Raw genomic sequence first — 21,873 nt, 5'->3', positions numbered from 1 at the left:
GCCCAAATTAAAACTTATGAATTATTTGTTTTTAGAATCTTCTATTTAAAATTTTTGGAACTTGGCTGACTATGGATAAGCAAAACTAAAAAGCAAAACTAAAGAAAAGTGGGGGTCTACTGTTTTCATACCTTTTTTCTTGCAAATGTTTTCTGACCCTGTTAATGGTGTTCTCAAAAAGTTTTTGGAAAAGCTTTTAGGACATAAAAAAGTTAAAAAACATTTTAAGTGGTCAAATTTATAGATCTTTTCTTACGTCTGATTTGGGGGAGGGATAACCGGGGATTGAACCCAGGGGTACTTTACCACTGAGCCACATCCCCAGCCCTTTTTTTGTATTTTATTTAGAGACAGGGTCTTGCTGAGTTGCTTAGAGCCTCACTAAGTTGCTGAGTCTAGCTGTGAACTCATGAACTTCCTGTCTCATCCTCCTGAACCGCTGGGACTGTGCCTGCTTGGCTATTACATCTAATTTTGATTCATGACTAAAAAAAAAAAAAACAAAAACAAAAAAACAAAAAAACCCTTTCCTATGACCAGGTTGTGTTTTCTGTTCTCAACTGTAGTAGAACTAATTTTCATGTACAGTGTGAGGTATGAACCTATAATTTGAATTTTTTTTCCAGATGTCCCATCACCATTTATTAAAAAGTTCATTACTAAAAGCCTCAGTGACTTGAAACCTTTATCAAATATTGTGTTTCTATGTGCACTTACCTAAGAACAACGGATGTCTTTCCAATTGTTCAAGTCTAAATTTCTATCTTCCAGGAGTACTTTGTTTTCTCATATAGTGCCTATATATTTCTTAGGTTTACTAAGTATTTTATATACTATTCTTATAGTATAAATGGGCTTTTCTTTATCATATTTTCTAATTAGTTATTGCTCATGTATTTGAAGGTTAAGATCTATATATTAATTTTATTAATTGCTAATTACTGTAAACTTTCATTTTATAAGTGTTTAATTTTATAATGGCTTTATAATTTGTTTTAAAAAGTAAATTTTACAATTGATTTTGTATTGTTTTCCAGGTATACTATACTATCTGAAAATATAGTTATATATCTTTTCCAATTTTTATGCCTCTAATTGATTTCTTTATCAGCAAAGACTTAATACCTCAAGCATGATATTGAGTAGTAGTGAAGATACTGGTAATTCTTGTCTTTTTTCTCACCAAAATGCCTTATCTTCTGTTAACCCATTTTGTCCCATTGTCTCACATATCACATTTGTCCAACATCCTATTTAAAGGATGGCACGCATATATATATATATATATATATATATATATATATATATATGTAAAAGATACTATAATATTCCAGTGTCCTATTTGTAGGACAACTTGTATTTTTGTTCTTAATGATAATAAAAGATATATAAGCTCCAGACTATGATATTCAACCTATTTTAATGTATGTATATTGATTTTGTTGGAACAGTCACAGAACTGAAGACTTGGAACTTAATAGGTTAAGAATTTAAAACTACTAACTAGTCATCCATACATCCATCTTATGCCCTCTTTGTAAAACATACTAACAATCTCTGTATTTCTGAGGTTTTTTGGTAGCATCTGGATATATGTATACTTCCTTATATATAAGTATGCATATATCATATGTTATGTTTACCAAATATATTACATACTATTTCTTATATTACAAGTGGGGTTTTCTCTGTCATATCTTCTATGGATTATTCGTGTGTTTGAAGGCTACTCATTTCTACATTAATTTTATTAATTGATGCCTTACTCTAGTGTGTGTTTCTTTTTGGTACCGGGGATTGAACCCAGGGGTACTTAATCACTAAGCCACAATCCCAGTCCATTCTATTATTTAGAGACAGGGTCTAAGTTGCTGAGGCTGTCTTTGAACTCACAATCCTTCTGCCTCAGCCTCTAGAGCTGCTGGGATTATAGGCGTGTGCGCCAGTGCCCAACCTAGTGTTTCATTTTATGAGTCTGATTTTATAATGGCTTTATAATTTATTTTGAGGTAAATTTTATAACTGAATATGTATCATTATCCAGATATACTATACTATCTGTAATATGACACTGGGGTTTGTCAACTAAAATATTTATAGGTTGAACATCCCTAATCTAAAAATTCAAAATCTGAAACTTTTGAGTACTACTAACATGATGCACAAAATAATTTTCTTTCTATCTCCAATAGGTCAATTTTGGAAAACTGCACTTTTCCTAAGGAAATTATCCATTTTATCTAAGCTTTCAAATTTATTTCCATACAAATGTACGAAGTAATCTTTTATGATTTTGTGTTTCAATGATTATTTCTTCCCTCTCTTCCTGTTTGAATTAATGACTTTTCCTTTAAAAAAATCAGGTCAGCTGGTGGTTTGTTTATTGTGTTAGTTTTTAAAGATCTTCCGTTTTTCTCTTATTAAAAATCTTTATTAATTATTACAATAAAAATGTCACTGAAAAAAATTTTTCCAAAAGCACCAGGACTTAATTTTTTCATAAAACAGCTTAAGGCATAATGACACTCAATAACCTGCACATATTTAAATATACAATTTGATAAATTTTAACATGCTCCAGTTAAAAAGTTCCAGTTGTTCCATGTCTTTGCCAAAACTAGATATAGTCAGTTTTAAAAAATTGAGCCATTCTAATGGGTAAGCCTCGTGGTTTCAGTTTGCATTTCCCTAAGGACTAATGATATTAAGCATCTTTTCATGTACTTTTTGGCCATTTGTATACCTTCTTTGGAGAGAGAAACATCTATTCAAATCCTTTGCGCCCTTTCAAAATTGGGTTTCTTGTCTTCATTGTGTTATAAGAGTTCTTTATATATTGTATATGAATTTTAAAAAATCAAGTACATGACTGAAAACCATTTCCTCCTAGTGTGTAGTATTCTTTTAACAATGTTTTCTTCAAGAGCAGAGTCTTAATTTTGATGAAATCCAATTTATCATTTTTTTTTTTTTCTTTCAAGAATTGTGTTTTTGGTGTCAAAGAAGATTCCCTGTCTAATTTAAAACAAAGGTAATTTTGTCCTTTGTTTTCTGGTAGGAGGTTTACAGTTTTAGAATTTACATCTATGATACATTTTAAACTAATTTTTATATATGGCTGAGCTATAACTAGTCAGTTGTTTAAATACCACTTACTGAAAGACCCTCTCTTTCTCTACAGAATTTGTACTTTTGTCCATATGTCCTTATGTGGGTCTGTTTCAGGATTTTTTTTTTTTTTTTGAGATAGAGCCTGGCCTTCTGGGTTCAAGTGATCCTCCTGCTTGAGCTTCCCATGTAGTTAGAACTATAGTTGTGTACCACTACACTGGTTTATTTCAGAATTCTTTAGTGTGTTCCCTTTTTCTGTATTCCATCTTCATGTCAATATCACATTGTTATGATTACTGTTTTCTTAATAAATCTCAAAATGAAGTTCTGTGAGTCTTTAATTTTGTTCTTTTTCAGAATTATTTTGGCTATTCTAAGTTTTCTGCATTTCCCATATAGATTTTAGAATTACTATGTCATTTTAAAAAGGTCTACTTGGATTTTTACTGGGGTAGTACTGAACCTAGGAGCTCAATTTGAACTGAGTTGATATCTAAATCATATTGAGTCATTCAATCTATTATTTTAAATTTTTGATTAACATGTATTTTTTGTACATATTAATGGGGGTATGACATTTCCATATATGATTACAGCTTGCATTGATCAAATCCAACCTCTCTCTGCCCTTACCTCTTCCCACACTCTTTCCAACTACTACTAATCATTATTCTACCACTTTTTTTTTCAAGTGTTGAATTTTTAAAATGTGGACAAATTTCACTTGGTTATGATATATCATCTTTTTTTATATACTGTTAAATTTGCAAAACGTTTAGGATTTTTGCATCCATGCAGGACAATGGCCTGTAGATTTCTTTTTTTGATAATGTACTGTTAAGTTTATAAATCTAAGAATGGACTCATAGAATGAGAAGTATTTCTTTTTTTCCATTTTTTTTTTTTCTTAAAAAGTTTCCAGTCGGCTAAGACCTTTTTGTTTTTGATTTTCTAACAATACTACTTATAACATTTCTATTTTATGGAATGTCTTAATATTTTCTTTGGAACCTAATGTATGATCATTTATTTTTTTTTTTTGATGAATGTTCCTCAGATGTATACTCTATTACCAGGGTGTAACATTTCACACTGAATATGCATGTTGTTCATATCCTTTATTACTTTTGTCTTTGCTGTACGTACACCATCAGTTGTATGTCAAGGACACCTCTCCATTTTAATTCTTTTCTCCCCTGAAGAGCTGCCTTACCCAAACTATCTCCTTTTGAATCCTTTCTGTGCTTTTTAGATACCTTACCTACTGTGAATTAATAGGACTTCCTTTAAGTAATTTTTTAAACTTGCAGAATTTCTCTTTGTGGGATTTCAGATCAACCTGAGGTTCACTGTTTGCTCTCCTTTTTTTTTCTCTTCCATTCATTTTATTCCCCCAGACTGCTTTTGCTTTCTACAAGGTTTGCCCTAAAAATATTCCACTGGAATTTGGAATTTACTTTTATTTTTCTCAATAATTTGAAGTGTTATTATTGGTCTTTTTGTTAGGCCAATGGTGTGGTTTGTAAATTTTAAATGAGAATTCAAGGGAAACAATATATTCCAAAAAAGTTAAAGTTCCAACTATTTTCTCACCTTTCAAGGGAAAACTACCAGCTGGGTGCAGTGGTGCACACTTGTAAACCCAGCAACTCGGGAGGCTGAGCAAGAGGATCATAAGCTTGAGGGTAGCTTAGGTAATTTAGTGAGACCCTATCTCAAAAAATAAAAAGTTCTGGGGTGTAGCTCAGAGCCAGAGCACCCCTAGTTTCAATCCCCAGTAACATGGGGGGAGCAACAAATCCCCAAAACAAAAAACAGAGGGAAACTACTATAATAGTAGCTGTTATATGCACCTATTTGTGTTATTTCCATGCATGTTTTAACATTTATTAAATATGTGATTCATAAACCATACAGACTATCCTATGATTTAAAAAATTCTTATAAATAATATACTACTTGCAATTTCATTTACTCATTCTATTATTTGGATGAGTGTCTCCCAAAAGTTCATACGTAAAGGCTTGGTCCCCAGAGTGATGGTGTTGGGGTGTGTTGTGAACCTTTTAAGAGGAAAGGGTTTATGTCATGGGTGTAGGGTATGCTTTAAAAGGGACTGTGAGACCTTACACATATTCTTGAGATGTGACTGCTTACTCAACATGCACTCCTGCCATGATGTATTATTATCTGCCCTTATCAGATACCAAACCAATGGGGTTGCCTGATATTGGACTCTGAACCTCCATAACTGTGAACTAAATAAATGTTTTTTCTTTATAAAGTTAGTTGTATCATATATTTCATTACAGTAATGCAAAGCTAATACAATTTACTATTTTTTTCTTTTTACTGTTTTTATTTATCTATAATTATATATACAAAACAGTGCTGAAATCATGTGTACAGCTTAATATTCACAAAATGAATGCACCTATGTAACTAGCACCTAAGATCATAAATCCAGAACCACCTTGTATTCTCTTCTGGAGCCAAAGAAGCCAGGTAAAAAATAATGTACACAACATGGGTCTACTTATATAAAGTTCAAAACCAGGCAAAATTAACTGATGATGAATTAAGTCACAATAGCACTTACCTTCAGAAGGGAGGTAACAGCTGAAAGGGGGTGATTTCTGAAAACACACATGAACTTTGACAGTTCCAAACTTAATTAATGGAATCAGAGTATACACTGATTGGGTTTTCCAGATACATATAATCATATATCTGTAAACAGCTTTATCTTTTTTTTAGTTTACATTTCTATTTTGTTTAACTTTCTTGGCTAAAATTCTGAACACAGTGTTAAAAAGTTGAGCAGACAGTGGGTATGTCTTATTCCTGAGTTTGGCTGGAAAGCTGCTTTTGGGCATAAGTACAATGATAATGAGTTATTCATTACTTTCGACACCTTGAATACTTAATTCTATCAAATGTCTTCTGCAAACAATTTTTTCTTTAGCTTTAATATATTGGTTATCTAATACTGAATTATCCTTACATTTTCCAAAATAAACTGAACTCAATCATGATTAATACTTTTTGAAAGTGCTGTTGGATTTTTACTAAAAAATCATTAAACTTTATTCTGATATTCATGTCATTGGCCTAGAATTTTATTTTTGGTACAATTTTTGTCAGGTTTTTCAATGCTTTTATACTAACTTAAAACAAATTTGGAAAATTTTTTCCTCTTTTTTTGCAATTTAAGATACAAGATTCAGTCTCTGTAAATGTTTAAACAACACTGGGAATATTTGATTTTAATTATTTGGTAAAAATTATAATCTGGGCCTAATGCTTATTTTTGGTAGGAGGTCTTTTAATGAGTTGTTTCTTCTATGTGTTGTTTGTTTTGGTTTTCTGTATGTATTAAATTTTGGCAATTTGCATTTTTTTTTAAAAAGCTTTCTAATGTGTATAAAAAGTCAGTTCAAAAAAATTCTTGTTATTACTCCCTTGTCATTTTAAGTTCTTCTTAAATCAGTTAGTCTATTTCATCGAACTTCCTCATCTCCCAACCCTGTCAAATAATCAGCTTGTCAGTTTATTGGCTCTACTGTTCTGGTTTTCTACCAATTACTTCTGCTTTTCTTTGCAGCACTTGGGATCAATACTTTTTGCTTTTATCTTTACTAATTCCTTCTACAATTCACTATTATAATTCTTAGATTTACCAATGTGGATGCACCTAACTAGTGGATATATTAGTTTATTCATTCTAGCTGCTGTATCCCACTATATAAATAAATAATACTACTTAATTATCCATTTCTTTTTGTTGATTTTTCACATGATGAAGTATACTATCAGTATACTTATATGATTCTTATGTATGAATCTATAATTAGATATCAAAAAGCAGAATTTCTGGATCATAGGGTATGTACTACTTCTAGAAAAAGTATCATTTACACAATGTAGGTATTTCATGATTGTCTCAAACTATTAGTTTTGAAGGTATACAATATTTTGTTGATGTTTACTTTCAAGGCTCAAACAGTGATTAAGCATAGCAGTGTGTCTGGAGATACATTATTTTGGCCTTAACATAATATTGTTTTAATCCACGGTCAACATATTATCAGAATACTGTGAAGAAGGCTTGCAGAAATCTGTTGTTGTTACAGTGTTTTTGAGTTTTTACACATTTTTGAAGAAGAGGAATTTATTTATTTATTTTTGGTCTGATAGCAGTTCCAGAGCAACTACACTTATCTTGAACATCTCTTTCATTTTTACTGATGGATACTGTTGATCTTGGCTCCTTAACTATGCTACATGCTAGAAGACTAGAGCCAGACAAAAGGTCTATCTCTAGCAAAAGTTTCTAAAATAAGAACTTCCCCTCTTATGAGAGACTTGGGTTTCCATTTATTATCATTTTCTTTCTCTATCTTGTATGTTTTTCTAAGTTACTCAAAATTTAGTATCTAATTAAATAAATTCATAACATTAACAAAAGCAATCAAGGTTGTATTATTTATTTTATATTCTCCATACATACAAAGCAAAAGTTCTATCCCATCATTCTTTAATACTGTCAAAGACGTACCTGATTAGAAACTATATTTTGGAATTACTTTGATGCTCACCTTTTCTGCTACTTCTCGCACAGACTGAACACTTGTTCCATATAGATGGTTGTTATACTGTCCAGCTTCAATGAATTTATGTTCCTGGATATCTTTTTCCATCTGCTCTCTTGAAGTCACAAAATGATAATCTCTTCCATCTACCTCATAATCTCGTTTTGGTCTGGTTGTATCTTTAACAGAAAAGAGCTTGGGGAGTTATTTAATATTAAAAACACAATAAATCAATTTTTTACTTAAATCATTGCTTTGTAAACTTCAACACAACAGACATGAATTTAAATTGGAAAAAACAATAAGGAGGACAGAGAGACAATTGATAAAACAACCATTAAGTCATTAAAAATAATTGTTTATTTTTACCACACAGTGACAGGAAATGTTGAGAATAGTAATTATGAGTTTTAATTCTGGTTACTCACGAGGAACACAGGATCCAAATTTGTCAGGAAATTCTGATATCAAGTCATCATTTATTCTGTCTTTCATAGGTCCCAATATGATAACTGGTCGAGTATAATTAACTATAAAGACAAACTACATGTTAAAAGGGATAAACACTCAACAAACATTAATGTATTTTATTTCAACAGAGACCAAAAATATCCTGAACTGTCCCGAAAAAATATTTTTCTTCTTTTTCTGTATCACTGTACTATCAACCAAAGATGATTAATTTGCTATTTCATAAGCCTTTACTAAGATCTTCGACTTGACTCAATTTCCTGCTATAAGTCAACCAAATTAAATTTAGCATTCTTAGGAGATAATAATTCCATATATTGCTGATATTATGTCATTATAAATGATAAAGTGTTTTACTGATTTTTTAAATACTATTAAATTTTTTGAGGTATAGGAGATTGAATTAGGGGTGCTCTACCACTGAATTATATCCCTAGCCTCCTTTTAAATTTTAATTTTGAGACAGGGTCCCACTAATTTGCTGAGACTGGCCTTGAACTTGTGATCCTCCTGTCTCAGGCTTCCAAGTAGCTAGGATTACAGGCATGTGCCACTGTATCTGGCTACTGATGGTTTTTGAAGTAGAAACTATAAAGAAGCAGAGAGAAGAAGGGCAAACAAGAAACTGAATGTACTGAAGTGATGTAATCACAGTAGTGATCTAGAAATGTGATCTAACAGACTTTATACCATAGGTTGTAAGGGTGATTAGTAGTGAAAATCAGAACTAATACTGTGGTAGGAGAGATAAAAGGGAGTCATTAGTAAGAAAGATATGACAGAAGTAGAGTAACTAGGGACTAGAACCTGATGGGATGAGGAAGATAAGAAATAAAGTCAAAGATTGCTTCTAAGATTTTAAAAAAAGGTTACTGGGAAGGACAGTGATGTTATTATGAATGTTGGAAGGCTGCTTAGGAAGTAAAACACCAATATAGATCATGTTTATAATAATGAATATTTATATTATTTCTAATATACTGTGAGCTAAAACCCATGTTTCCTAAAATTCATGTAGTAAATTTCTACATATATTCACATAGCAAAAAATGTACTAAAATTCTTTATTTTTTATTGTAAACAAATGGGATACATGTTGTTTCTCTGTTTGTACATGGGAGTAAAGGTATACCATTTGTGTAATCATAAGTTTACATAGAGTAATGTTGTTTGATTCATTGTTATTTTTTCCCTTCCCCCCAACCCTCCCACCCCTCTTTTCCTTCTATACAGTCCTTCCTTCCTCCATTTTTGCCCCGCTCCCTAACCCTAACCCTAACCCTAACCCCTCTCACCCCCCATTATGTGTCATCATGTGCTTATCAGCGAGATCATTCGTCCTTTGGTTTTTTGAGATTGGCTTATCTCACTTAGCATGATATTCTCTAATTTCATCCATTTGCCAAAAATGTACTAAAATTCTAATATAACAATTTTTAAAGGTATGAGACAGAACTGTTTTCCAAATTAAAAAATTAAAAAAAAAAAAAAGACTAACACATCAACAGGCTTTACAAACCTTCTTGTTGATTCACTGGTTCATAAGACAACACATATTCTTCTTGACCACCTATCAGAAATTAAACACAGGTAAGAAAATCTGGAAAGATAACATGCTGATTTAATTCTTTATAGATAACATGAATTACTAAGACTTTCCTGAGAAAATGGCAAAGATGTAGAAAAAGACATCTCATAAAGTATAGCAAGATTTAGTTTAAAAAGGCCAATTATTAGGTCAGAAAAACAAGCTTGATAAATATAAAATAAAATGTAAATGTGCTATTTATTTAACAACTATCTTTGTTACTCTGCTATTGAAAATGTGCTACTTTTTAGGGTCTACCAAATATATTTAAGAGCATATTTTATTTTTAAAATAATTACAACTATCTTACAATTAAAATTTTTGAATACAATAGTAAAACTACTTTTCACTAATTCACTGAAGAAAAAATTCACTGATTATTCTAATTTTCAACTTATTTATTTATTTATTTATTTTTGGTGTTAGTAGTTGAACCGGGGGCTGTGTGCATGCTAGCTCTACCACTAAGCTAAATCACAAGCCCTTAATTCAAGGTTGAAAAAAATCAGTTAAAGTGAGTTAAAAAAGAGCTTTAGAAAAACTAAATCCTTGGGCTGGGGATATAGTTCATTTGGAAGAGTGCTTGCCTTGCATGCACAAGGTCCTGGGTTCAATCCCCAGCACCACAAAAAAACAAAACAAAAACTAAATACTTTCCTTCCAACAAAATACATTTTGCTTTGATCTTAAAAGCATATTAGAATTACAGCTTCTAAAAGTTAAATTAAAGATTTAGAACTTAGGAAATAAGCTAAATAAAAAAGTCTTCAAATGATATCTGAACCCAGTGAAAAGAATTAAAAACAGTTAAAAATTCTAGGAGTTCTTAACATATACACACATATAGAAAACAAACTAGAATCCAAGCAGTATCAACAAAAGCAACCAAAATTGGTTAATGTATTTGAAGATCTACTCTTTATCAAGATTCTATAAAACCTTTATCACTAATTTTGTCATCGACTTATTGTGTGTGTCTGCAGCTATAAGTCTTTTAAATTCATATACTGGATTAATATTTTTTACTACTTTAAAGGATGTATTTAAATGTATTTCTTGCTTTCGATTTCATTATTATATTAAACAGATATTTTACAAGCTGCTTTATAAAGAACTGGATATAAAACATGGTTTACATACTAGCAAAAACATGCAATTTGAATATTCCACACCTTAATAATTCATGCAAATGGTGAAAGAGACAGTATATACTTTCATTACCTCTTTTGAGTCTAGAAAGCCACTCAACTATTCTATAGTGGGTTCCAGTTTTAAGTTAGTAAAATGCTGAAATATAAGAAATCACATTCCCACAAGAAAAAGAAAAAAAATTAAATAACTCTTAAAGAGAAAAAAACTCAACTAAATAAATGAGGGTTAAAAGTATATATTGTCAACATGAAAAAATATTGGGGATTGATATTAATAGGATAGACCTTTAGAGCAGCCATACTCATCTGTAATCAAGATTACTTTCATATTAGACAGCAGTAAAAAAAAAAAAAAGTTAGAAAAGCAGTTTTAATTTTTAAGGTGCTACAACTGAGAATCCATGTACTTTCCCCTCCTCCCATGCCCCAATCTGTTTAAAACCTTGACATGCTTCTAAAGTTCACTTAAGAATATCAAGAATATTACTACAAAACAGCAAGAAAGAAAACTGCATTACTTTTAAAGCAATGGTTTAAAAATTTTCCTTCCTTACTTCTTATGTTCACCATACAGGTGGTGATAAATAATGACTAAATCCAGATAACTACTGGTAAGGCAGAGTAAGAAAGGAAACAAAGCTGGTTATAATTTAGCATTACTAAAAAACATTACTTTCAAGTCCATGTTAAAAAGAAAATTACTAAACAAAATATCAAAATACAAGTTTATGCCCCATTTAACCAGATATTTACTTTTTAAATATTATATTAAAACTTTGAAAATTATGTACACACTGAATATTCCTTATCCAAAATGCTTGGGACCAGAAGTGTTTCAGATTTTATTTTATTTTTTAATCTGCATAGACTTTACAGGCTGAGTATGCCCAATATGAAAATTTGAAATCCAAAATGCTCCCAAATCAGAAAGTTTTTTTTTTTTTTTTTTTTTTTTTTTTTTTGCGGTACTGGGGATCGAACTCAGGGCCTTGTGCTTGCGAGGCAAGCACGCTACCAGCTGAGCTATCTCCCCAGCCCAGAAAGTTTTTGATGACCACATAGGTACTGAAAAGTTCTGTGATTTTTTTTGGATTAAAGATGCTGAACCTGTAGTATGATTTTATTGTTTAAGTACAAATTTTACTTAGCTTTTCTTGATTTTAAAATATTAAACAGCTGATTTTCAGTTTTTAGGGCATATTGCTAAAGAAAAATCTACCCAAAGGATACACAGGTATTTCAGATTACAAAAGAACAAGTAATATAAAACACTTACGGTAACTACTTTCACTATCGCTGGCATTAGAAGTTACATGCTCTGAAATTGCAGGACAATGAACAAAAAAATAAAACAGTGTCATGAATATAGAAAGCTGATACAAGCAAATTATTAAAATAAAATATGGTGACATTATAAAACTGTTGAGATATAAGGTTTTTAAAAGTATTTTTGATGTTTTGAAGTTTGATTTTTTTTTTCAAATAAACAGCAATCAGCAAGGGCAAATACCTGTAATTAAGGATAACACTATTTTTGTGCACTTTACAAACAAAATCTACAGAATTAACAGCAAGTAGAATATGACAAAGAAGGTATATTTAGCATCACTGAATTTAGTTTATGAAATGGCAAGGAGACAAGTTATATTTGAACAAAGAGTTGTCCATTTTAATAAAGGAATGCCTTTGTAATTTAAAAATAGATCTTGTTTTTTTTATTATTATTGTATACAAATGGGATACATGTTGTTTCAGTGTATAGCCTCTTTCTTGTTGCTGAAGAGAAATGAAAATCTACATTTCTGAGATTATAAAAAGCATTATAGATATCAAATTAAATGTCTCAAAAAAAGTGAAATGGAAGAGAATTCTACAGGTTGGGAACTGCATTTTAAAACAGACCAGTGTTTCTTAGAAATTCCACCTTGATAAAATTAATAGTAGATACTTTGTAAAACATTGAAAAAAAAATCCATTCGAAACAAATATACCTAGTCAAAAACTGCCTGATCTTTCTTCTTCAAAGTGACCCCATTTCATAAACGGATTAAACAGGCACTCTTCTTAATGTACATGTAAATGTCATCTCTCAATAAAATATCTTCCTTCAATAAAAAAGAAAAAAATTTTTTTTTGGTACTAGGGATTGAACCCAGGGTGTTATTAACACTGAGCTATCCCTATCCCTTTTCATTTTTTCTTGGAGTCAGGGTTTTGTCAAGTTGCTGAGGGTCTCACTAAATTTCCCAAGTTGGCCTTGAACTTAAGATACTTCTGCCTCAGCCTCCCTAAGTTACTGGGATTACAGGTGTGTATCACTGTACCCGCTCGAGTCTAATGATTTTATTTATAAAACTAAAAACCAAAATTTTTAATGAGAGGGAATCAAAATTGCGGCTAGGGAAAGAAAATAAAAGTTTAAGGACAAGGAAAAAGTCTGAGGATAAATATTTGCTATACCATAATGCCTACTAGGCTTTCTAAAATGAAGCACTGTGGGCACATACAGAGAAATGGTAAATCCTTAAGATTTCAAGTTAAAAACAAATTCTTGGTTTGAGGAAAAACACATTTTTGAATTGCTATCATAGTGAAAAGTCTATTATTTTAACTTACAAAAGACAAGATATAACTTTATCATGGTTATTGCAAGTGGAATTGACTAACATGAGTACATGTAAAATGCAGTTTTTTTTTCAGCTTACATTTTAAAATTTATTTTTATGTTACTACACAGACTTCAAAACAATGATTTAAAAGTGTGTAATATTGGTTTGGGGTTGTGGCTTAGTGGTGGAGCACCTGCCTTGCAGGTGTGAGGCACTGGGTTTGATCCTCAGCACCACATAAAAATAAATAAAGGGTATTGTATCCATCAACAACTAAAAAAAATTTTAAAAAGAGTATAATATTACATTGGATTGGTAAATTATGACCTATCTTACCATTTATTATTTAGACATTTTAGTATGTCTTAAACTATTATTTTTATAAACATCAATTATAAATGCTTTCATTTTATAGCTTTTCACTTGTCCTATTCCCATCCCGCTCCCCATACTAGCAATTGAATCCAAGGATGCTTAACCACTGATCCATATCCCCAGCACTTTTTATATTTTATTGAGACAGGTCTCACTAAGTTGCTTAGGGCCTCGCTAAATTGCTGAGGCTGGCTTTGAACTCGAAATCCTCCTGCCTCAACCTCCCAAGCCACTACCTGACTCTGTCCTATTTTCTAAAAATTCATCCCATAAGTAGGAATGTCTCATTAAAAAAAGATAAATCTTAAGTTTACATTGATTGGTATTATACTCCTATAGTCTCTAATTTGTTAAAAAAAAAAAAAGAAAAATTAGTTATTACAATGGGGTAGAGGGGGAAAGAATAAATGAGTACTGAAAGAAACACAATTGGTTAATGTTGAGATAATAGTTATGGAAGATGTAAATTAATACTTGTGAGGTTTATTTTTACTATTAAACTGAAAACATCTGACATGTTATAAACAAAAATATAAAGATACTATTATCTTTTTTCTATCTTTTTTATTCTGGACTCATCCATTTGCCTGGAACTCTAAGATTGCCAAAAGCAAATCTGCAGGTTCTTTCAAACATTCTTTTATTTAGCTCCTCTACAATAAAACCTTGCTACTCAAAAGTTTGGGCCTTACATTAGCATCATCATAATCATAGTGTGGGAACTTACTAGAAAGGTGAATGATTTTTCCCCTGATTATTAAAATAATTTTGGATTGGGGATTTAGTTCAGTGGAAGAGGGTTTTGCCTAGCATGCATGAATCCCTGAGTTCAATCCCAGCACTACCAAAACAAACAATAACAAAACTTCCTGAAGGCACTTCACCAAAGAAGATAATCAAATAGCCAAAAAATATAGAAAAAAGTTATTCAAATTTACTTAAAAAAATTACTAATAGGGAAAGGCAAACTAAAATAACAAAGAATACTTCTAACATGCATCAGAATGGCTAAAATGAAAAAAAAAATGACTAGCATAGATAAAGATATATAGCAAATGAACTAGTATACCGGAGATAGGCAAATTGGTAAAACTACCTTGGAAAACTATCCATGAAGGACTGGTTCTAGGACCTGGGAGAGGACCAAAATCTGAGGATGCAGTCACTAATATAAAACAATGTAGTGTTTGCACGTAATCTAGACACACCCTCCTATATACTTTGTTTTTGGAGGGGTGCTGGGAATGAACCCGAGATCTCTTGCAAGCTAGTCAAGTGCTACACCACTGAGTTACATCCCCAGCCTTCTCCCATAAACATCAAATTAATGTTCAGATTACTTAATACCTGATACAAAGTAAATGCTATGTAAATAGTTGTTATATAGTACTATTTTGGAAATAGTGATTAGGAAAAAAGTCCATTCAGTACATACATAACCATCACAGGTCTACAACTACACAGTACATGAAAAGACATGAAGTGAACAAGGTTCAAACAGGTACTGGAGAGAGACTGAAGATCTGTGAAATGGCAGGAGGCTACAGCAGGTTAATATGCTCACATATCACTCCATTTGCACAGATTCAGTGAAATGCCTGGTGAACAAAGCAAATTCGAGTTTGTTTTTTGCAAATTTCTGGAATTCCATCCCCAATATTTTCAGTCCATGGTTGGTGGAAGCCACAGATGTAGAACCCATGGATATAGAAGGCTAACTGTATCTATTACAGCTGGACACATGCATATGACCCAGCAATTCTGTCCTTTCCTAGTTATTTCCTCCAAAGAAAGGCAATATAATATGTAGGGCCATAAAAGCCTTGTACAAGAATGTTTGAAACAACTATTCAAAACAGCCCCAAACATTTTATTTGCACATCTGAGCATATGTACACTTTCATTTTTTACTTTCTCATTTATATTTAAGCACTTTCCATGTCATTTTTAGAATGATTTCCAACAGTTACATAATACTACAACATATGAATAATTTTATACTTCATTAAGCATTTCCTTACTAAGAAATTTTAGGTGAGTTTCAATGTTTTTGCTGTTATTTTTAAATAATGATAAACATTCAAATATAAGAAGTCTTTATCTCCATTGCTAATTATATCTTTAGTATAATTTCCCTGAAGAGAATTTAGTGGATCAAAAGATGCTTTTCCAGAAAGATTATACTTATTTAATAATAGTATGTTAAAAGAAGCCATTTCATAAACCATCTCCCCATCACTGAGGTTTCCTTTACAAGAACAGTCTGCCACAGTGACAGGTAAAATATTATTATTTTGTTTATTGATTACTAGGAAACTTAAAACATTTTTATATATGCTTAGTGAATTTGCTTTTTTTTTTTTTTTTTTAAAGTACCAGGGATTGAGCCCAGGGGAGCCTAATCACTCAGTCACATCCACAGCACTTTTAAAATATTTTTAATTTAAAGGTAGGGTCTAAGTTGCTTAGTGCCTTGCTAAACTGCTGATGCTGTCTTTAAACTCATGATTGTTCTGCTCAGCCTCCTGAGTGCTGGGATTACAGGTATGCACCACTGCTCCTGGCTTTGCTTATCTTTTGAGCACTCTTGTTGCTAGTTTGGATCTGCAGTGCTCCCCCAAGGGCCCACATTTTAAGACTTGGTCCCCAGTGAGGCACTATTGGGAGGTGGTAGGAACTTTATGATGTGGGGCTCAGTGGGAGGTTTTAGGTCAATGGGGGAAGTATAACTTTGAAGGGGTTTGTGGGACTCCAGATTCTTCCTTTCTTGTTCTGCTCCTCAGTTATCAAGTAGTGTAGCAGCCTGCTCCACTATGCACTCCCCACCATGATGTGCTGCACCACAAGCCCCCAAAACAAGAGGGCCAATCTATAAAAGATCATAACCTCCAAAACTGTGAGTCCAAATAATCTTTTTCTCTTTATGAGTTGATTACCTCAAGCATTTGTTAAAATTAATAGAAAGTTAACATGTTTGTTTTATCCTTTGTCTAGTTTTCTAATGGATAGTTAGGTCTGTTTCTTTTTTTTTTTCTTTTGCTTTCAAATTTTTTACAGACTGCATATTGCGTCATTGTACACAAATGGGGTACATCATTTTGTTTCTATGGTTGTATACGATGTAGACTCATAACATTCGTGTAATCATACGTGTACATAGGGCAATGATATCTGCCGCAGTCCACCATTTTTCAAACCCCCCGATCCCTCTCATTTCCCCCTACATAATCTAAAGTTCCTTCATTCTTCTCTTATTCCCCACCCCCCACCCCCATTAGATATCAACATCCACTTATCAGGGAAAACATTCAGCCTTTGGTTTTTTGGGACTGGCTCATTTCACTTAGCAAGATACTCTCCAATTCCATTCACTTATTTCCAAATGCCATAATATTTTTCTTCTTACTGATTAGAAATTTATAGGATAAGGCTATCATCCCTTTAATATATATGATGCAAATATATTCACATTTTCATTTTTAAAATTTAGGATGTTTGAAATAAACACAAGTATTTCAAATCTCTCTACCCAAGCTTCCACCTTTCTACTCAAATATTTCTTCCTGGTAGTTTGTTCTCCCTGAACATTACATCATCAATCCCAAGTAATATGACTACTCTTAGATTTCATTTCAAACACAAATAAGTCTGATTTTGGCATCTAAAAGTTGTGCAAAACTCTGCTTAAATAGGTCTTTGGAAGAGAAGAAAGGAAGGAGATATGTAACAGGAAAATTATGTGCCTAACTGAGAAGATTTTTAGGTGTCTGACAAAATGGGAAATTGTAAAAACGGAAAAAATTTACAAATTTATTTCTGAGCACCTATATATCTTCTATTGGGCTGTATTTCCTTTTTTGTCTCTGTTAAAGGAATCTTATCCAGTTTTATTGCCTTGAGCTTCTTCAGAATTGCTTCCTCAAAGCATAAAAGCAATATAGGTTTCTATTTCTAGTTTTAAATATGATGATTTACCTCTATTCTCCTTGACTTCTGCTGTGTGTTAGTCCTGCTAGTCAGAATTATGTATGGAAAAGCAATTTCTCTCATGTTTTCTCTATTGTCAACAATGCAAATAAATAATTTATTAGTCTCTCTTTTTTTAGGACAAAGAATGACTGAATTCATGTGTATGAAAAGCATTCTATGGTATCACTTTTGTTTCTCAGCTCTTCAATTAAATATCCTATTTTTCATAGGTTGTGTGTGTGTTTACATATGGATGTACATTTTCCTTGATATTTAGTGTATTCTACATATCTTCAAGAAGCTATTCTATGTCTCTGGAATAATTTCCGCTGCAGACTTTTTAGGTGAGTTCTGTTCCAACAAGATTTAATGGTTACCTACATTAGGTTGCATGTATTTCCTCTTAAATATATATATATATATATATTTTTTTTAAGTTGTGAATGAATACTTATTTATTTATTTATATGTGGTGCTGAGAATCAAATTCAGTAGCTCATACACGCTAGGTAAGCACTCTACCACTGAGTCACAACCCTACCCCCTGCACATATTTTCTTCTGTTAAAATCTCACAGGATTTTGTTTAGTGTTCTCTGTATTCTGAACTTTAAAACACAGATAACTAAGGCCATATGTAGCATCCTTGATTCATCCTTCTTCCTATATTTTCTATTGTATAATAATGGGCAGTTTGACTAGTACTTTATGTGATCTATTATATGTGATATCATTAATCACATCCAGTTTCAAAATTCTGCTGATATTTTTGTCTTCTTCCACATTTTCTGAATAAAACCTTGATCTGATAAGTTACCAGATAAATACATTCTTCTAAATCCTATGAGATGAAGCAGATACTCATCATTCAAGTAACCTTAAGTTACTGTCCAGAAAGTCAAACCTCTTCTGATAATTAGTTGCCATTTTTCATATTGATTGTTCTTCTTCCCAAATTCCAACCCTCAATTAGAACTAGAGTTATAGTGTCGAAGTATCGTATGGGAACCAAGTTCTTCATTTAGTTCCTTTTCCTGTTAAGTGTTCCATAGATCTCTGTTACCTCAATTATGACAAAAATGGGTAAGTACATTTGATGATCCATATCATCTCTAAAATATATCAATCTCAAAATAAATTCTATAGCATCTATAATCTGTGGAAATGATTTTCTAGTTTTGAAGGTTTTTTTCCCGCAAATATAAGAGATTTTAAAAAGGATGCCACTAGTAATAAGAAATATGTGGTCCTTATGAAATTCTAAAAAGGCACATGCAAAAATAGCAATGTATGCTTAACAGAAACACTTATACATAAAGCATACTGTCTTCTATCTAATACAAACCTATGTCATTAAGGTTGAAATAAGTCAAGTACCTATAGTTTAGATTAATATTCCAATAAAAAGTTACCATGAATCAGAAAAAAATCTGTGAAACTGAATATTTATTAATGTAGATCTTAGAAAGCTAAAGGATATTGGCTGTATTCTTAATGACCAATGAATTACAAAGAAATGTTTTCAAAATGCTTAATGATCCAAATGGAAAGAACCATTTAGAAAAAAATATAGCCTAAAGATTATTTATGATTCACTGTAGCTAAAGTTACTTAGTAATATATGGCAAATTTTCACAAATAAGCAATTTGAGATTAACCAAATTTAAAATTTTGTCTGTTAAAATGACTTCTTGCTTTAGTAGTTCATTTGAACATTTACTGAATTCCTTTTGTATAACAGACTCTGTGGCAAACTCTATATAAAGATTAAGTACTAGCTAGAAAATTTAGAATAGTAAAAAACAACAAACAAAATCCCAAAACCCAAAACAGAAAAGATCTTGATTTAAAGGAAAACCAAAGGATAACATTTCTTATAACTCTTCTCATAACATAATCTCCTTAGAAAAGTAGTATACATTTTTCCTGCCAAAACTGCTATTTTGAACTTGTCTGTAATTTTTCTCTAATAATTAAAATCTATTGTTTCATAATTTCACATTATGACAATGCTTTTCTAATGCATAATCAAAGTAATTTTAACTTATTTTAACAACAACAACAAAAACAAAAAAGGACACAACACTCTAAGGGAGCATATGTCTACATTCTGATAATGAGAGCAGATAGTACTATTAAAAAAAAAAACTAAAAAAGTCTATATATTAAGAAATTCCTAGCAAAAGTAACTGCCATAAAAATTACAAAAAGGAAAATATAATTATGAGCAGGGAAATTTCAAGTGACATGTAAAAAATGGAGCATAAGAAAAACAAAAAGTATGTATTATAGATATAAAAATCCCAAGCATGTAATAAACATAAAAAGTCTAAAAGTAATCTAAGTCACACACCTCCTTATGCCAGAAAGGCACTACCATGAACCTCAAAATGTATCTGAATAAGGCAGGTCTGTAGATGGAGGTTAAAAAAATAACTTGGGAGTATTTTGATCACTTACTCAGGCCTTTTGATCCCATGTCGTCAGGGATCTCCTGTAGAGAGTAGTCCCCAGAGAGCAAGCAATAAAAAGATAATCAAAGAAAATAGTTGTCAGTAATGCATAAAATTGGTGCTACAGTAAGAGACAGTTCCAAGACCATTACAGGTGCACATATCTTACAGAGCATTGTTATAGATTTCGGAAATTTTGGAATGAACTAGCAGCTCATACCAGTGAAATGTAATCTATAAAAGGATAGAAGTTCTAGTTTAGAGACTGATTAGGGTAGAGGTGCAAAATTTGAGGCCAATTCTTGCTATGTTAAAAGTAAAATACATTATCTATACATAATGATGAAATAGGATAAAATGGAATGATTCCAGATGATCTAGTATTAAAGATTGGTAATGCCATGCCTAGAAATCAGGTATCCATGTTTTTCCTCCAAAACATTATTTGAATGTCTGTTTTTTAAATATAAGAACCCTAACTTCAAATAATTCTATTAATTTTTTACATGCTTAAATTATAAACATAAAGTCAAAAACACTGTTTAAGAGTTCCTAAGGTGCCAAAAAAGGTTAAGATTGGTATATAAAAGAATTTATGCCTGTTAACATTTCCCAAGGTCAAGACAATTAGTAACCTGTTGCAGCTCTTGAAACTGTCTCCATGGTAACAACCAACTGCAGGGCAGTAGGTCCCTCTACATTTATTTTCAGTTGACCACTGGATCCACATACTTACGGTCAGCATCACTTGTTTCCTGCTCACTCTGGTCCTTGTTCTTGTAGAAGGGAAATTTTCGGGAAAAGAGGTTCTTTTTACGCTTGTCATTGAATGACTGCTGAAGAAGAGAAGGAGGGGCAAAACAAAGGGATGTCTACTGTCTGTGTGTACAAAGGCCCAGCCTAGCAGCTCTGTGGAATCTGACTTCTGTGACCACAGTGTGCAGTTTCTATGAATTTTACTTTAATCATATAAAAAATGAATTTATAATTTTGTATGAACTCCTCTAATGTTTTACAAATGAAAATATTAAAAAATTTTAATGAGTACAATTCAGTTATATCTTATAATAAGGAATGCTACTTGACAAAAAAAAAAGGTAAAGAATAAATCAGATTACTATGTTAGCAAGTATCAAGCTATTTGTTTATATGAATCCATAGGTTTCTAGAAAAATTTCCAAGAATGGTACTAGGTGCCCTGTAACAAAAGTTATTTTTAATGTTATTTTGTTGCTCATTTTTGTGTATGTGTGTGTTAGGAAGTAATCTTCATTTTACATTGAACACAGGTTTCCATTATCTCTTTCTTTGTGGCTATACTAACAAAAAGGCCACCATTAGAAAAAAGTAAATGAAAAATTGAGTAAGTTGCTAATGCTAAATACTGAAAAACACCCAATCTCATTTTCTTTTTGGAAGAGGAAAAAGATAAATAAATGCTTATGGCATGAATTAGAAAATGGGAAGAAAACTAAGAGGTCCACCAGGCATACATACAGAGTCCAGAATTAATGTTATCTGAGGCAAGGAAGAAGAGTCAAGTCTCTTGGTCAAC

General features: G+C 31.7%; 1 protein-coding gene across 17 annotated transcripts in view; it reads right to left on the bottom strand.

Moving 5' to 3' along the window:
- Dlg1 (discs large MAGUK scaffold protein 1) overlaps positions 1-21,873 on the bottom strand; it is a 261,124-nt gene that overhangs the window by 18,966 nt on the left and 220,285 nt on the right. For 5 of the 17 annotated variants that reach the window (XM_047563705.1, XM_047563703.1, XM_047563713.1 and 2 more), the window contains 6 exons: positions 21,055-21,154; positions 12,190-12,231; positions 11,199-11,234; positions 9,694-9,744; positions 8,132-8,233; positions 7,710-7,882 (listed from right to left, as the gene is read on the bottom strand). In XM_047563705.1, the coding sequence (XP_047419661.1) occupies positions 7,710-7,882; positions 8,132-8,233; positions 9,694-9,744; positions 11,199-11,234; positions 12,190-12,231; positions 21,055-21,154 (504 nt within the window). Of the gene's footprint in view, positions 1-7,709; positions 7,883-8,131; positions 8,234-9,693; positions 9,745-11,198; positions 11,235-12,189; positions 12,232-20,325; positions 20,360-21,054; positions 21,155-21,873 lie in introns of all 17 variants that reach the window. The other 12 variants (XM_047563710.1, XM_047563718.1, XM_047563709.1 and 9 more) reach the window with 7 other exon arrangements.

Source organism: Sciurus carolinensis, chromosome 9, assembly GCF_902686445.1.
Source record: "Sciurus carolinensis chromosome 9, mSciCar1.2, whole genome shotgun sequence".
NCBI lineage: Eukaryota > Metazoa > Chordata > Mammalia > Rodentia > Sciuridae > Sciurus > Sciurus carolinensis.
The sequence above is the reverse complement of the archived record's forward strand: the minus strand, read 5'-3'. Positions and strand labels throughout refer to the sequence as shown.